This window comes from Rhinolophus sinicus, linkage group LG04 (genome assembly GCF_036562045.2).
Source record: "Rhinolophus sinicus isolate RSC01 linkage group LG04, ASM3656204v1, whole genome shotgun sequence".
Classification (NCBI taxonomy): domain Eukaryota; kingdom Metazoa; phylum Chordata; class Mammalia; order Chiroptera; family Rhinolophidae; genus Rhinolophus; species Rhinolophus sinicus.
The window spans coordinates 97320736-97339277 of record NC_133754.1 but is presented as its reverse complement, the minus strand read 5'-3'; the positions used below and the strand labels follow the sequence as shown (position 1 = coordinate 97339277).

The following is an 18542-nucleotide window of genomic DNA, read 5'->3' as shown; positions in this document are numbered from 1 at the left end:
ATTTATAATCAATCATAGAATGCATTTCATTGTCTCCGCAGGCCTGAGACTCCTCTCCTTCCAGGGTGCCCCTTAAGGTAGGCTTATTGACAAACACAAACAACAGAAGCATGTGCACAATAAAGTCTGAAAGCTCAGAGGGTCAGGGTAGCTTCAAATCGCCTGAATTTAAAGTGGCAGATTTTCCTAAAGATGCTGGCATTGGGGCCTGAGCACACGATGCCAGCTGCCACATCAGGAGACGTAGGAGATGGAGAGGGAGAAGGAACCTCAGACATCATTTTACTTTTTACTTCCAAACCAATGGGGGAAGAAGCAGCCTCAGCTCGACACACAAATGATACACAAGCAAGACAATACATTGAGCACCTTCCTAACCAAGCCTGATACACTAGGCAAGTTACAAATTTCAAATTCAAATGGCCAAACAAATGAATGCATCTGAAACTGTTCACACACTGGGTACAAGTCCTACAACTATTACCCTCCCCAAAAGGGTACCCCAAACAAATGCAAAACAAATTGGCTCAGCCCAAGGGAAAAGCCCAAATGGAGGGGGAGTTCCCAGTTGTACGCGCTGGGACGACTTACCCTTACTTCCAAATTGAGCCCGTCCACTCGCAGAGACAACAAACAAAAGGGTAGAGTCTGACAATCCTTATCCTGCGCTCAGACGGAGGCCCCCCAAATGCAGATGGCTTTGTCCTGAGGGAGAGAAAGCCCAGATAGAGAGGAAGGATTCCGGGCTGTGCATGTGGGAACAACTTACTCCAGAAACAAAACCAAAGTCCAAAGAGGTTTCCTTATTCCAAACGAGCACCTGCCAGGGAAAGTCCCTCCTGAGTCCCCAAAGCAAAACGGCTTTGGCAGCTACTGGGGACTCACAGAGGGAAACTCCAGCTGGGGCTGGCCCGCCACGGCCACCGTCTCCTGGCTGGCTCGCCAAATTGCTACCGGTACAAAGTCTGTGTGCCCGATGCTTCAAAAGGCCCAAACTCAAAACAACAGAGTTTGGAGTAAGGAAAGATTTACAGATCAAGGCGACAAGGCAATGAGTGACCTAATCCTCAAATCCGTCTCAAGAATCGAGTTCAGGCTTCCTTTAGGTCAAGGGCAGGGGAACTGGGAGGGGCTGTTTTTGTCAAACTCGAGCACAAGCGGAATTCCTCTAATGATGAGCGTGTGGCTATGCCTGACAAAGCGGGAGCTATGAGCCTGAAGGCCATGGGCACAAGGCAAGCTGGACCAAGATGGAGTTGGAGAGGCCGAGCATTTCACCGTTACAAATGCACTCTATGAAGCAGTATGTGGGAAGTCTCCTTTCAGCTCTGCCACCAATTACAATCTGACCGTAGCCACCTAGCTGAATCTTTTAAAGACATCTTCCTACAGTTAGTTATAAAGTCTTAATGACATAATATGAAAGACTTTATAAACTGTAAAACGTAAAATGCCTTATTCTTTTTTCTTCCCATTGAGCTCTCACTCATTTCCAGAAGACATTTAGAAAGACTAGTACATTTTGGCAACATAATTAAATGTCTACATAATAAACACAAAACACCATAAACGGAGGTGAATAGATTAACTGCAAAGCATTTGCAATACCAGGAGTGCCAAAAAAATGTATACACGTGATTTGTATTCATCTTTTGTTATCGGTACATATTATTACAATTTTAAGTTTTTTCCTTTCTTAAAATGTGTATACATTTTGTTGACACCCTCTGTATATAAGACAAATTAATCTAAATATTAAGAATGTTTAAAGGCAACAAGAAATAGGCAAGATGACATAATTGTCATTAAAGCCACATGGATCCAGGGCTGATTTTAAATTGTTAGTTTTTCTAAACATCTCTATAGACTACATCCAAGAGCTCTGCAAATAATTAAGAAAAAAATGGCCAATACTCACATGAAAATGTTCAAATTCCCAAAGTAGTCCATAAAACTGGATACCATTTTCACTTATCCTACTGGAGTTATTTCTAATAGCAAAAAATATATAAAGTATCTAAGTACCAAGAGGAACTTGTTAAATAGAATGTGGACATATATGCTCTATACAGCTATTAAAAAGAATGAAGAAAAACAATATGAATCAAGATGAAAAGAAACCTAACAGAAACTTCCTCTGGAGAATGGCGGTATTAGTTGGTTTTAATTTTATCCCTTTATGTTGCTCAAATTCAGGATTATTTTTGATTAAGTAAATATGTAGTTCTTTCAATGCAAATGGTAAATACTTCATAAAAATAAATCCTATTCATAACTCATTGCTCAAAGCCACCAATTACAATAATTTTTTTATTCCCTCAAGTTGAATTAACATCTCTGTGCTCTCAGGAATTTTAAGGGGCGGCCAGATGGCTCAGTTGATGGCTCTCAACAAGTTGCCGGTTCAATTCCCGCATGGGAGCTCAGCTGCGCCCTCCACAACTAGACTGAAGGACGAATTGGAGCTGATGGGCCCTGGAGAAACAGTCCCCCAATATTCCCCAACAAAATTTATCAAAAAATTTTTTTTCTTTGTATCTTTATCCTATCACTAAGAAATCCCATTTTGTACTTATTTGCATACAGTAAGAGTTAAAAGCCTAGACTACAGAAAGACAGCCTGGGTTTGAATTCTGGCCCATCCACTTAGTAGTTCAATGACCATTAAATGTTATTTAACTTCTCTGTGCCTGTTTTTTCATTTGTAAAAACAGGAATTGGTATCCAAGTCATAGGACTGCGGATTCAATGAGCTAATATATGGAAAGCTCTTAAGAAGAGGCGCTGGCTTCTTAGTACTCAATGTTAGCTAGTATTATTGAGTGTAGACAATATCCTACCCATGATTATATCCCCATGCTCCCACTGTGACTTGCACAGCAAATATTAATAAATATTCACCAAACTAAATTGACTTGTTACCAGGGGATTCAAAGAGGGATGAGGATGACAAAAACAAGTCCTATGCAAGTTAAATCTACAGCCCACTATTCACCACGGTAACCTTTGAGCCTAGTAGGTTGTTTTAAAAAATTGACAGATTAGGTACTAGAGAAAAAGTACAAGAATGAATGAGTGGGAAAGGCAAAAAAACACTCTGGGCCATGAATTTTTCCAATAATCCCTACTTTCTTCTATCTGCTGCTGTGTGTTAGCACCGGAAGCTTGATGATTTCCATGGTTTTCTTGGGTCAGATGAGGTTCACCTGTCTATATCACAAGGATCTAGTCTCACTCAGTCTGAGCATACAATGCTTCTTTGGGTTACAGGAGAGTCAAGTAAGCCTTTCTGGAACGGCTTTCTTATGAAACTTAACAGTTTCTAAAGTTCAGAGGGCAGACCACCCTCCATGCTAGTTTTTTTCTATGAACCTCTTCATAGGGAAACCGTGGGAAAAGGTCAGATGGCTACTACACCAGGCTAGCCCTTGCTTCTTCAGTCTTTACATCATAGATATGATTATTCTCCCTCAAGTCCCATGGCCCTTTGTACTTACCTTACTTTGCCTTGACCTAGTCTATTATACACTTGTAAGTCACCCCATAATGACATTACCTTCAGTGCCTTTAAGAGGTTAGGCATGAAAATCAGTGTGTTACTCCTATATCACAGGAAAACCTCAGCTCCATGACTTAGCTATGTAATGTCAAGTAAATTGCTTGACCCTTCTGCTTTACTGAGTAATAGCAAGATTAAACAAGGTCAAGTTTACAAAGGTCTGGGTGTGGTGCCCAGAACAGACCACACACTCAATAAATGGTAGATACACTGATAGGCAAAGATGACTTTGGGAATGAGATTTAACTTAGGCCCTCCAGCTCAGACTTCCCAGCACATCGGCCCTGCGTTAGCGAGCCGCAGGGTTGTGTTCCCTCGTGAAGTGTGTTCTGAAAAGTGCAGGGCAGCCAGGCTTATTCACAGTGAGAGGGGCAAGGCATGGAAGAAGATGCCAAAGCATTGTCTTGTGACAGACCATTCCAACCCACGTATTTCACACACACACAAATCCCATTACAATATTTCTTAAGGCATTACTGAAATACCCTTGTGGCAAAAACTACTTGACATTAAATTGGACTGATTATATTATTACAAAAGAACAGTTAACCTATATTTATAATAATGTAAATGACCTTGTACCAACTACAGGATAAAAATTCACACTCAGAAATAAAACCAAGATGCTGTTAGGAAAAACAATTAGCCAAGAATCTAATAAACACTGTAAAACCTTGTTGAAGGAATAAAAATACCCAGTAAATGCATATACCATGCTGTATGTATTGGTGTATTGTCAATTCTCACCAGATCATAACATATTTTATTTGTATGTACCCAATCAAAATCCCAATAGGATTTTAAGAAAAATCAAACTTGACAAAATAGGTACTAAGTTCATCTTAGAGTAAGTGTCCTAGAATAGTCAACCACACCCTCCCACACACATAAAACAAAACAAAAAAAGATAGGGCAGCTTTCCCTATCAGGTATCTAAATAAAGCATCCAGCTATAATAAGTAAAGCAGTAAATAACTAAAGCAGTATGTATTGGTGCAGGAATAGTAGATGCTTGCAAAGTGTCAGGGGCTTATGCTACCCAAATGCTTTAAAGTGGATTGTATTATTAATACAACCACCCATCTTTATTATCCCCCTTTCAGATGATGAAGCTGAGGTCTAGAAAAGATAAGTAACTTGTCCAAGATCATACAGGGTCAAGACAGCGGTCTGAACTCAGCTGATTCTAGAAATCCAACCTATCTCACAAGAAAACTATTAATAGCCATTATCTATAGAGATCCTACAAATCATTAAGAAAAAACTCCTAAATAACCTGGGTATAAAAATGGATAAAAGATATTAACATGCAATTACATTAACATGCAAGTGGATAATATACATGAAAAAGTTAAACGTCACAAGTATTTATTAAGATTGATAATATCAAGGGTTAGAGATTGCTGGGAAACGCACTCTCATAAACGCTGTAGATGTGTATATTTATATAGCACTTTTAGAAGGCACTCTGACATTAAAGCACAAAATTTGTATGCCTTTCAGCAACTTCTCTTCTATAATTAATCCCAAAGAAACATTAAACATAAGCACAAAGAAACATGTACAAGGATATTCACTGCAGCTTTTTCTGTACCACTGAAATACCGGAAAGAATCTAACTGCCCATCAACAGGTATTAGTTGGAACAAATCATCGTACATCCATGCTATAGGACAGTACGTAAAAAGGAAATCTGCATTGACTGACATGGAAAGATGTCGATGACATATCATTAAGGGGGAAAAAGGCAAGTCACAGAACACATAGATTTTTAACCCATTTGTTTTTAAAAAAGAATCTAAGAGAAAATAGGAGAATGAACATTTGTACACATGTTGAAAAAAACCTTTTTTAGAAGAGTCTGAAAGGATATACACCAAACCATTAAGAGTGGGTACTCTGGGAGGAAAAAGTGGGTGTAGGGCCTAGCTGTTGCAGGAGACATTTCCTTTTTACTCAAACTGACTTTGTTGTGTTGTCTTTGGTTTAAAAAAAAAAAAAAAAAAATCAGTATGTATATACCAGTGAAAACACTCAAAACCCAACCAAAGAGAATAAAATAGCAATAATTAGGAAATTACATATTAAAAACAATTACTGACACCTATAAAGATTCAAAGAAACTGACACAATGTAAATTTTATTGTTTCCTTAGTGATAGCCTCTGGACAAGGTGAAGACAATGGAGACAATGACAACACATTTAAACTCCTGTCACAAATTGATCTGTTACAAATTTCCAGTGGTTCAACATATTAAAATGTAAAATATATAAAGAAAAAAACCAAGAAATATAAATATTCAGATTTTTGCGGCACAATGCAATATCCTTTTAAAAAACTTGTTGTAACTGTGTAGTTTATTCTGACAGTAATTCAAAACACAAAATCACATGTTTTCCTGTCCTTCCCCCAAAATGTGGATCTGGGGGTTGCAGTATTAGAGAAAAACGCAAAAATAAAAACAGTTTTAGCGCTCAGAAACAAAGCATTTTTCTTATTTGAATGCATCAAGGCGCAAAAATCTCAATTCCAAAAAGCCAATCACTGCTATATGTGCATAAATAAAACAGATTTGACAACACTTTTATAATCAAATCCAACATTATACTAAAAATATGTGTGTATATATATCGATATATATTTTATATATATATATATATCAACATCTATACACATATATATGCAATACCTATTTTAGGAAAAAAAGTGCCTTGGTGAAATGCTTCTGAAAATATTCACTTGATGCACATTATGTACAAAACCATCTATATAAAAAATTAAACTATTTTCAATGAAAGTCCATGTTCACGTCCCACCTGAAAGGTACTTGAAAGATAAACAGGTCTACCTAATGGTTTCTGTCTGAAATCGTGGCTAAGGCAGTTCTCTTTCCAAGGGCTCTCTTTTCCACCCAGCCTATGTCACTGACACTAATACAGACAACTGTTACACAGATGGAACCTCACACACCTATGTGTTCTACCTGGAGCTCTGTTCACTGTTAAAACGGGGGATAGTGTATAGTTGCTACAAATACTTTTTTTCTTAAAATATAGTTTCTCTATTCCAAATTAAGCACTTACTTAAGACACTAAGAGGCTGATAAGCCCCTCCATTTGGTGTCAGTATCAATAGCCCTATAAGAAAGAACTCTTGTATTGGAATAGCTAGAAGAGTTTCCACTGAATTCATACATAGCGCATCCTTCACCTGCATAGAATCAATTTGGCTTAATAGCTTTTACCCCAGAACACCAGTCTGGAGTTCAAATATGCTCTTGAAGGTACATCTCACATATGAAAAAACATCTCATACGGGCAATATGAGGACATATAGGATAATAAAAGTTGTTAAAATCTGCTCAAGGAGTTTTACAGCATTCCTCTTTAGGGTAGCTGCTCGAGGTCAAGGTGGAAAACAAAAACAGGAAAGGCTAGGGGCAGTGAAGTTGGGTAGGTCAGATATTTACACCAGTAACCATTTCATTATGTCTTTAAGCAAGTAACTGCAATGACCTGGTACCTCTAGCTCATCGTTCTACAAGCACTGAGGATCTGAAGCTTAAAAGGTGAAAAATGGAATACCCTTAGAAAAGGGGAACAGTCTGAGGCAAAAGTTGTAGGTCTGTAAATATATATTTTATATGCACACACAATTGTGTGTAGTATTCTGTATATATTTACACACATATTCACAAGATGCCCTGCAGTGGAGTTCAAAAGGCCTTTACCAGGTTACCAGCTGATTCAGGTACAGGCCCTAGAGTTCACACCATCTCTATAAGAAACACATGTGCATATATTCACATAACGTAAACTGTATCAACAAAAACATTGCTATTAACACTAGGTTAAATAGTAGGTTTTACCAACCAGTGATGTCATCAGAACATTTCTCACACTGAGAATCGAAATAATGAAAAATATACAACTGGGCTTCAAATTCACAAGAGAAAATATGTTTAGCATGGCAAATAAGAACAAAGTTCAAATTCCAGAGTAGGGAAAAATATCAAAACTTTAGAAATCTCCTGGGATGCAATTTAATTACTGCATCAAGTTTAGAAAAATAGACTCATAGAATGAACGCTGCTGCTATATGTTTATCTTTTTCCTCTTTTGTTTCCAGCTGGAGGTTTCTTCAGCTGAAGGAGTTGTCCTCCTGTTCCAAAACCTGCAGAGGCAGGATTGGACACCCCAAATGTCAAACCAGCTGACGCCGTGATGCCAGGGTTGCTGAAGTTAAACCCAGATGTACTTGAGCTGCCAAAGCCTTATGTTTAGGGAAGAGAACATTCACATCAGAAGTTAATCACAAAAATAAATATAAAAAAATGGGATGAGAGGTAAATTTCTAGCTGCAAGAATACACTCTGTAAAAATAGTAAATCTCTTATGGCCCTAAATTTCTAACATGCAACTTTACAGGAAAATAATTTAGCAAATAACTAAGTGGCACCTTTAAAGACAGAACGTTAGTGATCCAGGCCCAAAGAGAAACCTTAGCACAAATAACTGAAATCTTCACAAGACTTTAAGTTGCCACTTTCCTGTTAATTCAATATGCCAGGGTGCCTTCCTCCTCAGGCCCTCCAGAAACATGTTATCAACATGTAGAAGTCTTCCAAGAAAACCACAACTCACAATTTTCAGGACAATTAACATACCGAAGAGTCGTACCCATTGTTTTGATTTTATACAAGAGCCCTTGTGTAATTAAGATCAAGTACTATTACTGTCTGGTTAACTAATATTAACATATTTATATTAAAATCCTGATACCGCTGAATTCTATTATCCTACTCTGTTGAAACTGTTCATTTTAAACTACTGAATTTTCTTCAAATTCCTTCAATTTAAACACAATTTAATCGGTACTATGTCATTGTTTTAGACATGCCTTTTATCCCTAAGCACTGCACATTAAAACAAGCCATTATATACAAATACAGAGAAAATTCAAAAGAAGGTGGAATTTGGAATTTTCTACTGGAAGAGTCAGAAGATTATACCTATTTCAAGAATGAACAAAAAAACCAATTAATCATCATTTGTAAGATAGGACTATAACTAAAGAACATTTCTTTGGACGAGAACTCATTCTCCTGAATGAATGATAAAAACTGGGTTAAAACTTAAAACAACAATGGGTTCATTTTGGTAAAAATGAAGGAAGTTGTTTAACCATGAAACTGGTCTATGGCGTCAAAAAGAATCTCTGGCTAGTTAAGAGAGGATATAATTATTATATCAAACGAATAAGTCTTGTTAGAAATATTTTATAAACCTGTCCTTTAACTTATGAGAGAGAGAAAGCTATATGGTTAGGCTTGCATGCTTCATCCAGGGGATAGAAAACTCAGTCAGGAATCTTTTTTGGATATTGGAAAGAACAAAACTTATACTTTTAAATTAAATACTTTGCACCTTTCAATTTGTCTGAAATTCAGGCTGAAACACACAAACCTGCACTAAGACTTCCTGAGGGTTTATTTGTTGTTCCAAATCCAAATGTGGAGGCCCCTGTGGTGCTGCATCCAAAACCAGAGCTAGTTCCAAATCCTGGTGGAAGGGTGATAGAGAAATATACAATGGCACGTAAAACATGGGTTAAAGGATACTGACAAGTAACACCTAGCGTTATCAAAGGTCTAACTAAACACAGTGTTGAAAAACATGACCTTATGAAGGAAATCTCCTTTTTACTCCTTGGCATAAGACTTATGGAAGACCCAGATTAATTTTGAAATAAAACATGTATATGTATTGAGACAACGTTTATGACCCATCAGTAATTTTTAAAGAACAAGGCCACAAAACACAAGACCATTTTAGTATTCTGTCTCTCAAAAGAACTAGAAATTTTAGTTGACAGACCATTCAAGCATGATTTTGGTTAAACAGATACAAACATATCTACTTTGGGATATTTCACTTGCAAAAAAAGAAATGATTAAATTCATAAATAAGCAGGACATGCACAATTTAAATACGAACTACAAGGTGATTTTACTCTGCTTTTTACCCAAACATTTTCACTTAAAAACCTTTACCATTGAAAAACTGCACAACTATAGAATAGTCAACCACTTTAAATCAAATCAGGCTCCTGCTACAGCAATGAGAAATTGGAAGTGAAAGTATGATGTTTTTTTCTCTTAATACTACAATCACCATTTAAATATTTTTCATCATATAAAGTTCAAGAGGAGATTCTGCTAAGTACTTGAAGACTTGTTTCTACTCTCTTAAGTGCTCTAAAAATGAATTTAAATTCTTAAGCTGCTTTATAACCACTTACCTAAATATTGAGTTTGACAGTATTATTGCCTCTAAGACATATGATGGCAAATTGGATTATAGATCATATAAGAATTATGCTTGTCTGTCATAATTCTAGTAATTCCTAATATAGTCTACTATATTAAGGAATCATATAACTTATAGGCTTCCCCTCTTATGATGATATATTTTACTGGAAATAAGGGAACCCTATTCATTTTGACAATGTACTTGTCAAAATGCAATCAACTTTCAATTATTCATACAATTAGGAATGCATTTGTATTTAGCACGATGTTTTTGCAGACTTACCTTACTAAATAGTTAACTTATGAAACTATTAAAACTTAATTGCTTAAGTATGCAAGTATGCATATAGGCAAATATGTCAAAAGTGCTTAAGAATGGACAGAAGTCGAGCTGTTCAACTTATAATAAAATTTAGTTCCCCATTTAAAGTGTTTGTTTTCAGAAAAAGATGATTAGGAGAATGTATATCCAGAAGTACTTTGGACTCCAAAATGATGTTAAGACTAATAATTTTTTAAAGTTCATTAAATTTATTAAAACGAAGTTATTAATATTTTCAAGTTCCTATTTTAGCATATTGCTTTGAAAATACGAACATCCCTATCACTTAATTTTAATACTTTTTAATATCTACTGTTCACAGATGAAATGTTTTTTTTAGGTTCTTAATCTAATACTAGAAAGCACTGATCATGTTTGGAGAATCGTTTTTGCCAGATGGAACCTAAACTTCCAAAATAGTAGATCCTCGTAAAAATTTTTTACAGGCTAGTATCAATTCAAATGCAATATTAGAAAAGTGAAAGTGTACCTCCAAGGTTTGAAGAACCTAAGCCACTTGATTGCAAGCCAGTGCCAATACCTGAGCCGAATGGTGTTCCAAAACTAACTCCAAGAGATGGCTGTGGCCCTGGTATAAAATAAAAAAAAAAAAAAAAAAAGGGAAGGGGGGGGAAAAAACAAATTTGCCTTACTCTTTCAAGTTTAAAGTTTATGAAATTATTTTTAAAATGAACAGTGATTACTTTTAACAAATTCTGTTTGCTAAAACTTAGTTTTCAGGATGTCTCCCCAGCCTAATTTATCTGTCCCAATTTATTCACATTAGACAATTAAAAGAGGCTACTGCATTCAAAGATGAATGTTAGTTTAACCTGCTAAATAATTTGAAATCTTTAATGTATTGTAAATTATAGTTTTTAAGTTTACTTCTAGAATGATTTTAGATCTCCCCACTTGTTTTCTGATAAAATTAGTTGGTGTAATCAGTAAAGGTTTTTACTTTTTTTTCTTTTTAAAAAACAAACTCCTTATAGTTTGTTAGAGTCAAGTCTCAATTGATCAAAAGAGACTGACACTAACATGGCAAAACTATCATGTTACTTCATAAGAGTAAGTACCCATAAAACTAGGCATGATTTCTTATATGAAATATGATATATATACAATAAATGGATAAAAAACAAGACAATGTTTTATTTTATTAAATTTATTGTTCATTTTAAAGCAAATCAATTACACAGTAACATGACAATTCCAACTTGTTCACAGAAAGTGATAATTGAGTTCTATTGTTAAGCTCTGCTACATTACACCACTTCTCATCTGATTAAATAAGATAGATACTGAACATTTACAAAGGCACCGCTGTGTACCTTGACAGATTCAATACATTCAAGATTTCAATTCAGAAGTTTCTTTCTAACATTTTGGAAAATGTACTCAGATGCAGAACCATTAGTCATCCCTTTTCCCATTTGTTACTTTAAAGATTTTGGCTGAGTTTGTTTGGCAAATATAGCATCAAACTTACTAGCCTCTCTTTTTAACTACATTTTTTTAAAACTAAGCAGACTACAAAAATCTAAAAATCTCTCATTTGATAAATAATTTATGAAAACTATTCAATAAATTTCATAGTACAATCTTCAGTCTTGTCTTTTTCAAGCACAGTGATCAGTGCATCTCAAAGTTGAGGGAACTGCCAAAGTAATATACAGATTGAAATTTTAAAATTTTCAAAGAAATCAAAGCGTTCAAGTTGTTCAATGAAGAATGAGGTTTGTATATTCAAAAGGTAGTGGAAAATTATAAAGCATTAAAAAACAAAACAAAAAAAACACCAAGGAACCACATTTTGCTACACTGGGACAAAAACTGGACTTTTCAAAGAGCTTCCACCCAGGAAATAAAGAATAAGAACAGCAGCCAGAGTTGTTACACTACTATTAAAAAATAAATTAACAAAGGATTTAAATTTTTACATCCAGTTTGAGATCAATTTGAGAATGAAATACCTGCCTAAAATCTCTTTTGTAAAATGTTACTATAGGATAAAAGAAAAAAAAACAAACTAAGCATATTATGCTCTTATTTCTAACAAAAATAATATGTAGAAAACACACGTCCAGTTTCGTTAACATTGAGAGACTTAACTGTCACGTTAATAGGAGGCACTGCTGGTGGAAGACCCTAAAGAATAATGCACACCACAGCCCTCAGCCCTACAAGTCGTAGAGTTACTCAAATAACATGCTTTTTGTTGTGTGTGGGTCTGTTTTGAAGAGTAACTCTAATCATAAATATTGAGGATATAGGTAATCAAGAACTCTAACGATGACAAGACTTTCCATTGCACAACAGGTACATGATATTTTGAGTTTTGTACCTTCACACAAATTCTGAAGGCAACATCATTTATAAAACTAGTAGGCAAATGTATAACATTTTTTAATAGTAAAAACTCATGATAAATATCTCCCATGCCAAAGTATTAGCATATATTACACTCTGGCCACCATATAAATTAGTTTCACTATTAGAAAGCAGAATCTAAATCCTTCAGGCAAAGGTTACGTAAACAATTCAAGAAATCTGTTTTGAAATCTGAAGTCATTCAATGAGAGGCTCTTAGTTCCATAAATAAAATCAAGTTAGTAGTAATATATCCCAATGATTGCCCAAAGTGAAATCTTCATGTAGAGTAACATTTTACAAAGGTTACCGTATAATATATTCACACACAACAAAATCAAGTTTAATACTGATATTTATATTTTCCAGAATAAATTCTACTTTTTTAAAAGTAAAATTGCATTCACAGGAAAAGGACTAAAGTGCTAAAATTTTTTATAATTTTCAATGATCACTCAAAATATCTAACGTAATTAGTCTGGTTATTCCAAAATCATAGTTTAAAATAATAACATTTCTTATAAAACAAAAAATGCCTTTTCCCCAATTTGAAAAATTTTTCTCCTACTAATTTAATGGGGAATGTTCCTTTGGTTATTAAATAAAACAAAATCACAAAACCACAAGAAACTAAAATGAAATACTTAAAGTTTCCTATTTAACACTACACCTTAAATCTCCAAACCTACACAAAAAGCTAGAAAGTAGTAATTCCTAACAAAACATCTCAGCTCTCCTTAAAAACAGCAGCTAAGTCACATGAGAAAAGTCTTATTATGTAAACATCAAGAACTTTTAAAAGTGTCAAAATACAACAGCAAAACTTAATCCCAGTACATTAGCTTAAAATAATCTATCCTAAAGTAAAATCATACTAGAAACCCTCATGTAAATCTTCAGCTCTTTAAGAGGCTTCAGAAGCACTGGTGGGTGGACAAGTCTTCTCAAGTTCTAGCAACATGGCATTTCCCCATTACTGGTGCTTATTTCAGACATAAATAGCCTGCTGGTTTTTCATCAATTCTCTTCAGCCTTCAGAAGCAATTACCATCAATCAAACAGGCCCAAGCTCTATTACATGTTTTCATTAAAAATCATAGAATGATTGAGAAGCCACTTAAGTGCAAACCTCCAAAAAAGACCACACAGAAACCACCTACAGAAGGTAGTAGCCTAAGAAGCGATCTGCTTTTTTACATTAATGAAATCAAGATTCCATATGCAAATAAAAGCAAAACCCCTCTGACAACTCAAGTCTTGCACAGAACAACAGTGATATATAAAAACAGCACACAAGCTTTACCTGGCATCATCTCAATGGTCTTTAAAAATCTGTTACTGGTATTCTTCAAAAGATATCATCAAAAATCACAGGACATAGGGAGTAAGTCATTGTACAATGCAATCTATAGGGACATTTCTAAACAGGCTGTAACTCATAAAATCAGTACGCATCTAACAGACCTCATAAATCTTGTGATAGTGGTGACATGACTAAAACAACTAACATTCTAACGGGGAGAAGCACAAAAGAACAGACTATGGAGCCGGGAGACCTTTAGAGAAACAAAAGGAAAAAGAGAAGACAATGCAAAATGGTATGATTATTTAGCATCTCAGTTCTAAAAATTCATACCACTTAAAATGAAAACACTATAAAACTATTTAGGTTGATAAACTACAATTCCTGCCACCTGATTAGAAAACCCGTATGTGGGTTTCAAATTCAAAACCGCAGGGAAGAAAGCAGTTTCCCCAAAGCCTGGCAAAAGTCAGAGACAAACTGAATCAATGAGCAAAAGGCTCCTCAACATGACCACTCTAAATTAAGCTATATTCTCCACCACCACAGACAACAAAGACCATGTCTATATTGTTTACTTTTCTATCCCCAGAATCCAGCACATAGTAGGCACTCCTATTCATAGAACAAACATGTCTTCATATGTCCATGAGCCCAAAATGCATGAGTGAAAATTTACAAACCTCTCAAGACTGTCTATATGTTAAAAAAAACCAAAAAAAAAAAAACCCTGAGAGGTAATTTTTCTTCAATTTCAGTTGTATAACACGGAATATGATTCATGTACAGCATAACCTTTTAGATAACTCACTTTTCTCAGTTTTTATTATTAGAATGGAAATCCCTAAGTGCAAAGAACACTGATCCAAACCCAAGCTTATCTGATCTATTTCAGGACTGACATTGGCCCTAAAAAGTAAACTGGTTGCTACGGTTGGTTTGATTAATTGGTTAAATAATCATGAGAACTGAGGATAATTATGGGATTGATAGAAACCAAAAACCCCATAATGACTCTTATCCTCCGTAACTTGAGAACGAAATCCTCCACTCCAGCCAGCTAGAGAACAACTATACAGTCATGTGAGCCACTATTCACATGGGGCCAGCCATGGAATGTGGAGGATTTGGCATAAATCGATCACTAGCTAGCTGTTTACTGATGGGAAGTCAATTCTGTCACCTCCAAATGTGAAGAACAATTTTTGAAACTGCCAACAGTGAGAACCAGAGAAGGCTCTACAGTGGGGGCAGCCTGAATGCAATCTAAATATGTCCTTGTACTATTATTTACTACCAGACTACATGGAACTCTCAGAAGGACACATGCGGTAGAATAGTAAGCATTACTTGAAACTTTATGAATAAGGAAAATCAATATCCATTAAAACTATATTTTTCGAAGGCAAACTAGGAGCCTGACAAAAACAGGAACTATAGGAATAAAAAAAAAGTAGTAATGTCTGTTAGACACAGGATCAAACTAAACACTGCAGAACTGACCACAAAAATGTTTCATTAAAAGTGGAATTAAACCAAGGACTAAAATTAGCTGCTTTGCAGTGTCTCACCAATTATTTTCATCTGCTCAGTTTTCCACTTCATAGTTCTTAATGTGCAACCCAGAGCATCTCAAAAACATTTTTCCTGCTCTTGCTACTGTTCTGTTCATTTTGAAAAGGTACAAATAATTCTAGCATGTACCTTCTTCCAAATTTGGTTAAGAGGGCCTGTACTCTTTCCAGTCATTATACACACACACAAAACTACTGATCTTCAATACACCTTGAATCAATAAAAACATACTTCACCCTGAATGTGGGTATTCCGTAATCAGTGTATGAGGAAACAAGAATGCACCATCTATCAGTATCGTATATGAAAAATGCAATCTATGGCTGGATTATCTCTGACTTTAAAACAATAAATGATACAATCACGATTTTAGAATCTGTTATTCTTAAATGTAACTCAGTAGTGAAACACCATGTTCTAACGGGTATTTATAGTAATACAGCAAATAACATTAAGTAAATTCACAATATTCAATATCTCATCGATGTATGTAATTATTGCTAAGACTACCCTGCGTTTTTTTTTATCAGGTATATGTTTATAATTGTGTCCATCACAATTTTTAGATTGCATTGGAACAGCTATTCATAGAAATGTCTTCAGTGCTAACAGAAAAGGGAGACTTATAAAATGCACATAAATTTCTGCATTTTAACAGTAAGAAGCTATAACTTGAATGCATTCAGACCTGTAGCAGGCTGTTGCTGCTGTGTAAGTGTTGCAGCCATGGCAACGGCTGCTGCGTTTGGCATGTTGCTGAAAGGGGTGGGGCCAGTAGTAACTCTGGGTGCATTCTGCCACTTCTTGGCTTCTGCTCGCCTGGCTTCAAACACATCTACAGCATCTCCCAAGAACATTTTCCTGTACCCAAGGTACTGTTCTTTGAGCACCTGAAAGAACGAAAAAAAGAAGGTTAATCAAGTTCTGTGTTGACTTTGGTAACATGTGAATGCATGTAACTATGTAATAAGTTAGCAAAGACAGATCAAAGATAGTGCCAATGTCAAGCATTCCACCTAAATTGCAAATTAGAGTGCTAGTAATGCATAGTGTGGGAATGGATGAGTTTGAGACTTCTAGCACTCCTTTGAATATTTTCTTCCCTATTTTTGTTAGGTCTTTACAATAAACTGCCTAAAATATTCTGGCTTCGTGAAGCCCTCTTTACAGTGAGTTACACCTAAGCTTTAAAACAGCAGAGTAGTATCTAAAGTTCCATTTTAAATATTCAGCTTTTCATGAAATTTTCCCTTACCATGACCAACCTTTTGGTAATTTTTTAGATTCAAAAACTTAAAAATAAAAAGCACTAAATATACGAGGTGTGATAAAAAAATGTTTAAATAAAAAAAAAATTATTACAGTACAAGATACATTGCCATTAATCCCCTTCAAAATACTCTCCTTGCTTCAAACACACTTATCCCATCATTCCTGCCACTTTCTGAAGCAGTACTGGAAGTCCTCTTTCCTGAGTGTCTTTAGTTGTGCTGTTGTGGCTGCCTTGAGGTCCTGAATTGATTCAAAACGTTTATCTTTCATGGTCATTTTGATTTTGGGGAAGAGCCAGAAGTCTCATGGTGCCAGATCCAGTGAATAAGGTGGATGAGGACACACCATAATGTTTTTATTTGACAGAAATTGCCATACCAGAAGCGATGTGTGACACGGAGCCTTTCCGTTGTGATCACAAAATATGGTGAATGAGTGCCATCCAATGAAAAGGCAGGGATCTTCAATATGGGAAGCGGCACATCAAACTTTACTAACAGTGTGTGACAAGTTTCAACTTGTTCAGTGCAGTCAGTCGGATGTGAGCTACAGTTGACAGCAGGTGTATTTTAAAGTGTGCCATAAATCATCCTCCATCATGACAATGCTCCGTGTCACACATCGCTTTTGGTATGGCAATTTCTGTCAAATAAAAACATTACGGTGTATCCTCATCCATTTTAGTCACTGGATCTGGCACTGTGCAACTTCTGGCTCTTCCTCAAAGTCAAAATGACCATGAAAGGTAAATGTTTTGAATCGATTCAGGACATCGAGACAGCCATCATGACAGTACAACTAAAGACACTCACGAAAGAGGACTTCCAGAATTGCTTCAAAATGTGGCAAGAAGGATGGAATAAGTGTGCTTGAAGTGAGAGGAGAGCATTTTGAGGGGGATTAATGGCAATGTGTCTTTTACTGTAATAAATTGTTTTTAATTTAAACATTCACTGTATTGTTTGATCGCACCTCGTATATCTGTGAAATACCTTTTATAAACGGCCTGGGTAGCACATGTAAAACTAAGATGTTGCCTCTGCACAGAGAGCTTGGATGGTATAAAGAGGGCCTATATTAATATTGTTTGACTATTTTACAATACAGTGGTACCTTGGTTTTCAAACGTATTCCGTTCCAGATGACCGCTTGAGTTCTGAAATGTTCAAAAACCGAGACACGGTTTCCCCATAGACAGTAATGCAAAATGGATTAATCCATTCCAGACCTTTAAAATCAACCCCTAAAACTGCAAATTTAGCATGAATTTTACTATCTAATGATACCATAGATCCATAAAATTTACGGCATTCATAAACCGAAATGTTCGTCAATGGAGATGTTCGAAAACCGAGGTACCATTGAACGAATGACTCATGTTGAGCTGGTGTAAACAAACAGGATAAAAAAGTATGTTTGTAATTTCAGAGAAAAAGAAAAATTACCAAGTTCATAAAATGGACCGGCTTAACCCAAGGTAACATGTGTCTTGATTAAAGACCACTGAGAGGGATGACTCTTTTCACAAAAAAGGGTAGTTTTCAAACCAGAGAGAAGACCCAGCCATTGAAAAAGCCATATATATTTACGAATAACAAATCTGGGATTTGCTTTAAAATACTCCAGGGAATAATGCATCTCTGTATGGAGAACTGATAAAATAAGATCAGCAGGACCTTGAGAACGGCTGAAGTTGGGTGTTGGGCACTTGGGCACTCATTCATTATAGTAGTGCTCTATTTTTGTGTATATTTGAAAACTTTCATAATAAAAATTAAGGAAAAAAATACACCTGAACAACACAGACGTCAAAATGTCAACAGAGA

The 18542-nt window shown here is 35.6% G+C and overlaps 1 protein-coding gene across 3 annotated transcripts in view; it reads right to left on the bottom strand.

Moving 5' to 3' along the window:
- Nucleotides 1-18542, bottom strand: part of NUP58 (nucleoporin 58) — a 51841-nt gene that overhangs the window by 9552 nt on the left and 23747 nt on the right. For 2 of the 3 annotated variants that reach the window (XM_019736447.2, XM_019736445.2), the window contains exons 12-14: nt 16133-16334; nt 10684-10782; nt 9027-9122 (exon numbers count right to left, since the gene is read on the bottom strand). In XM_019736447.2, the coding sequence (XP_019592006.2) occupies nt 9027-9122; nt 10684-10782; nt 16133-16334 (397 nt within the window). Of the gene's footprint in view, nt 1-5666; nt 7834-9026; nt 9123-10683; nt 10783-16132; nt 16335-18542 lie in introns of those variants that run through there. The other variant, XM_019736446.2, reaches the window with a different exon arrangement.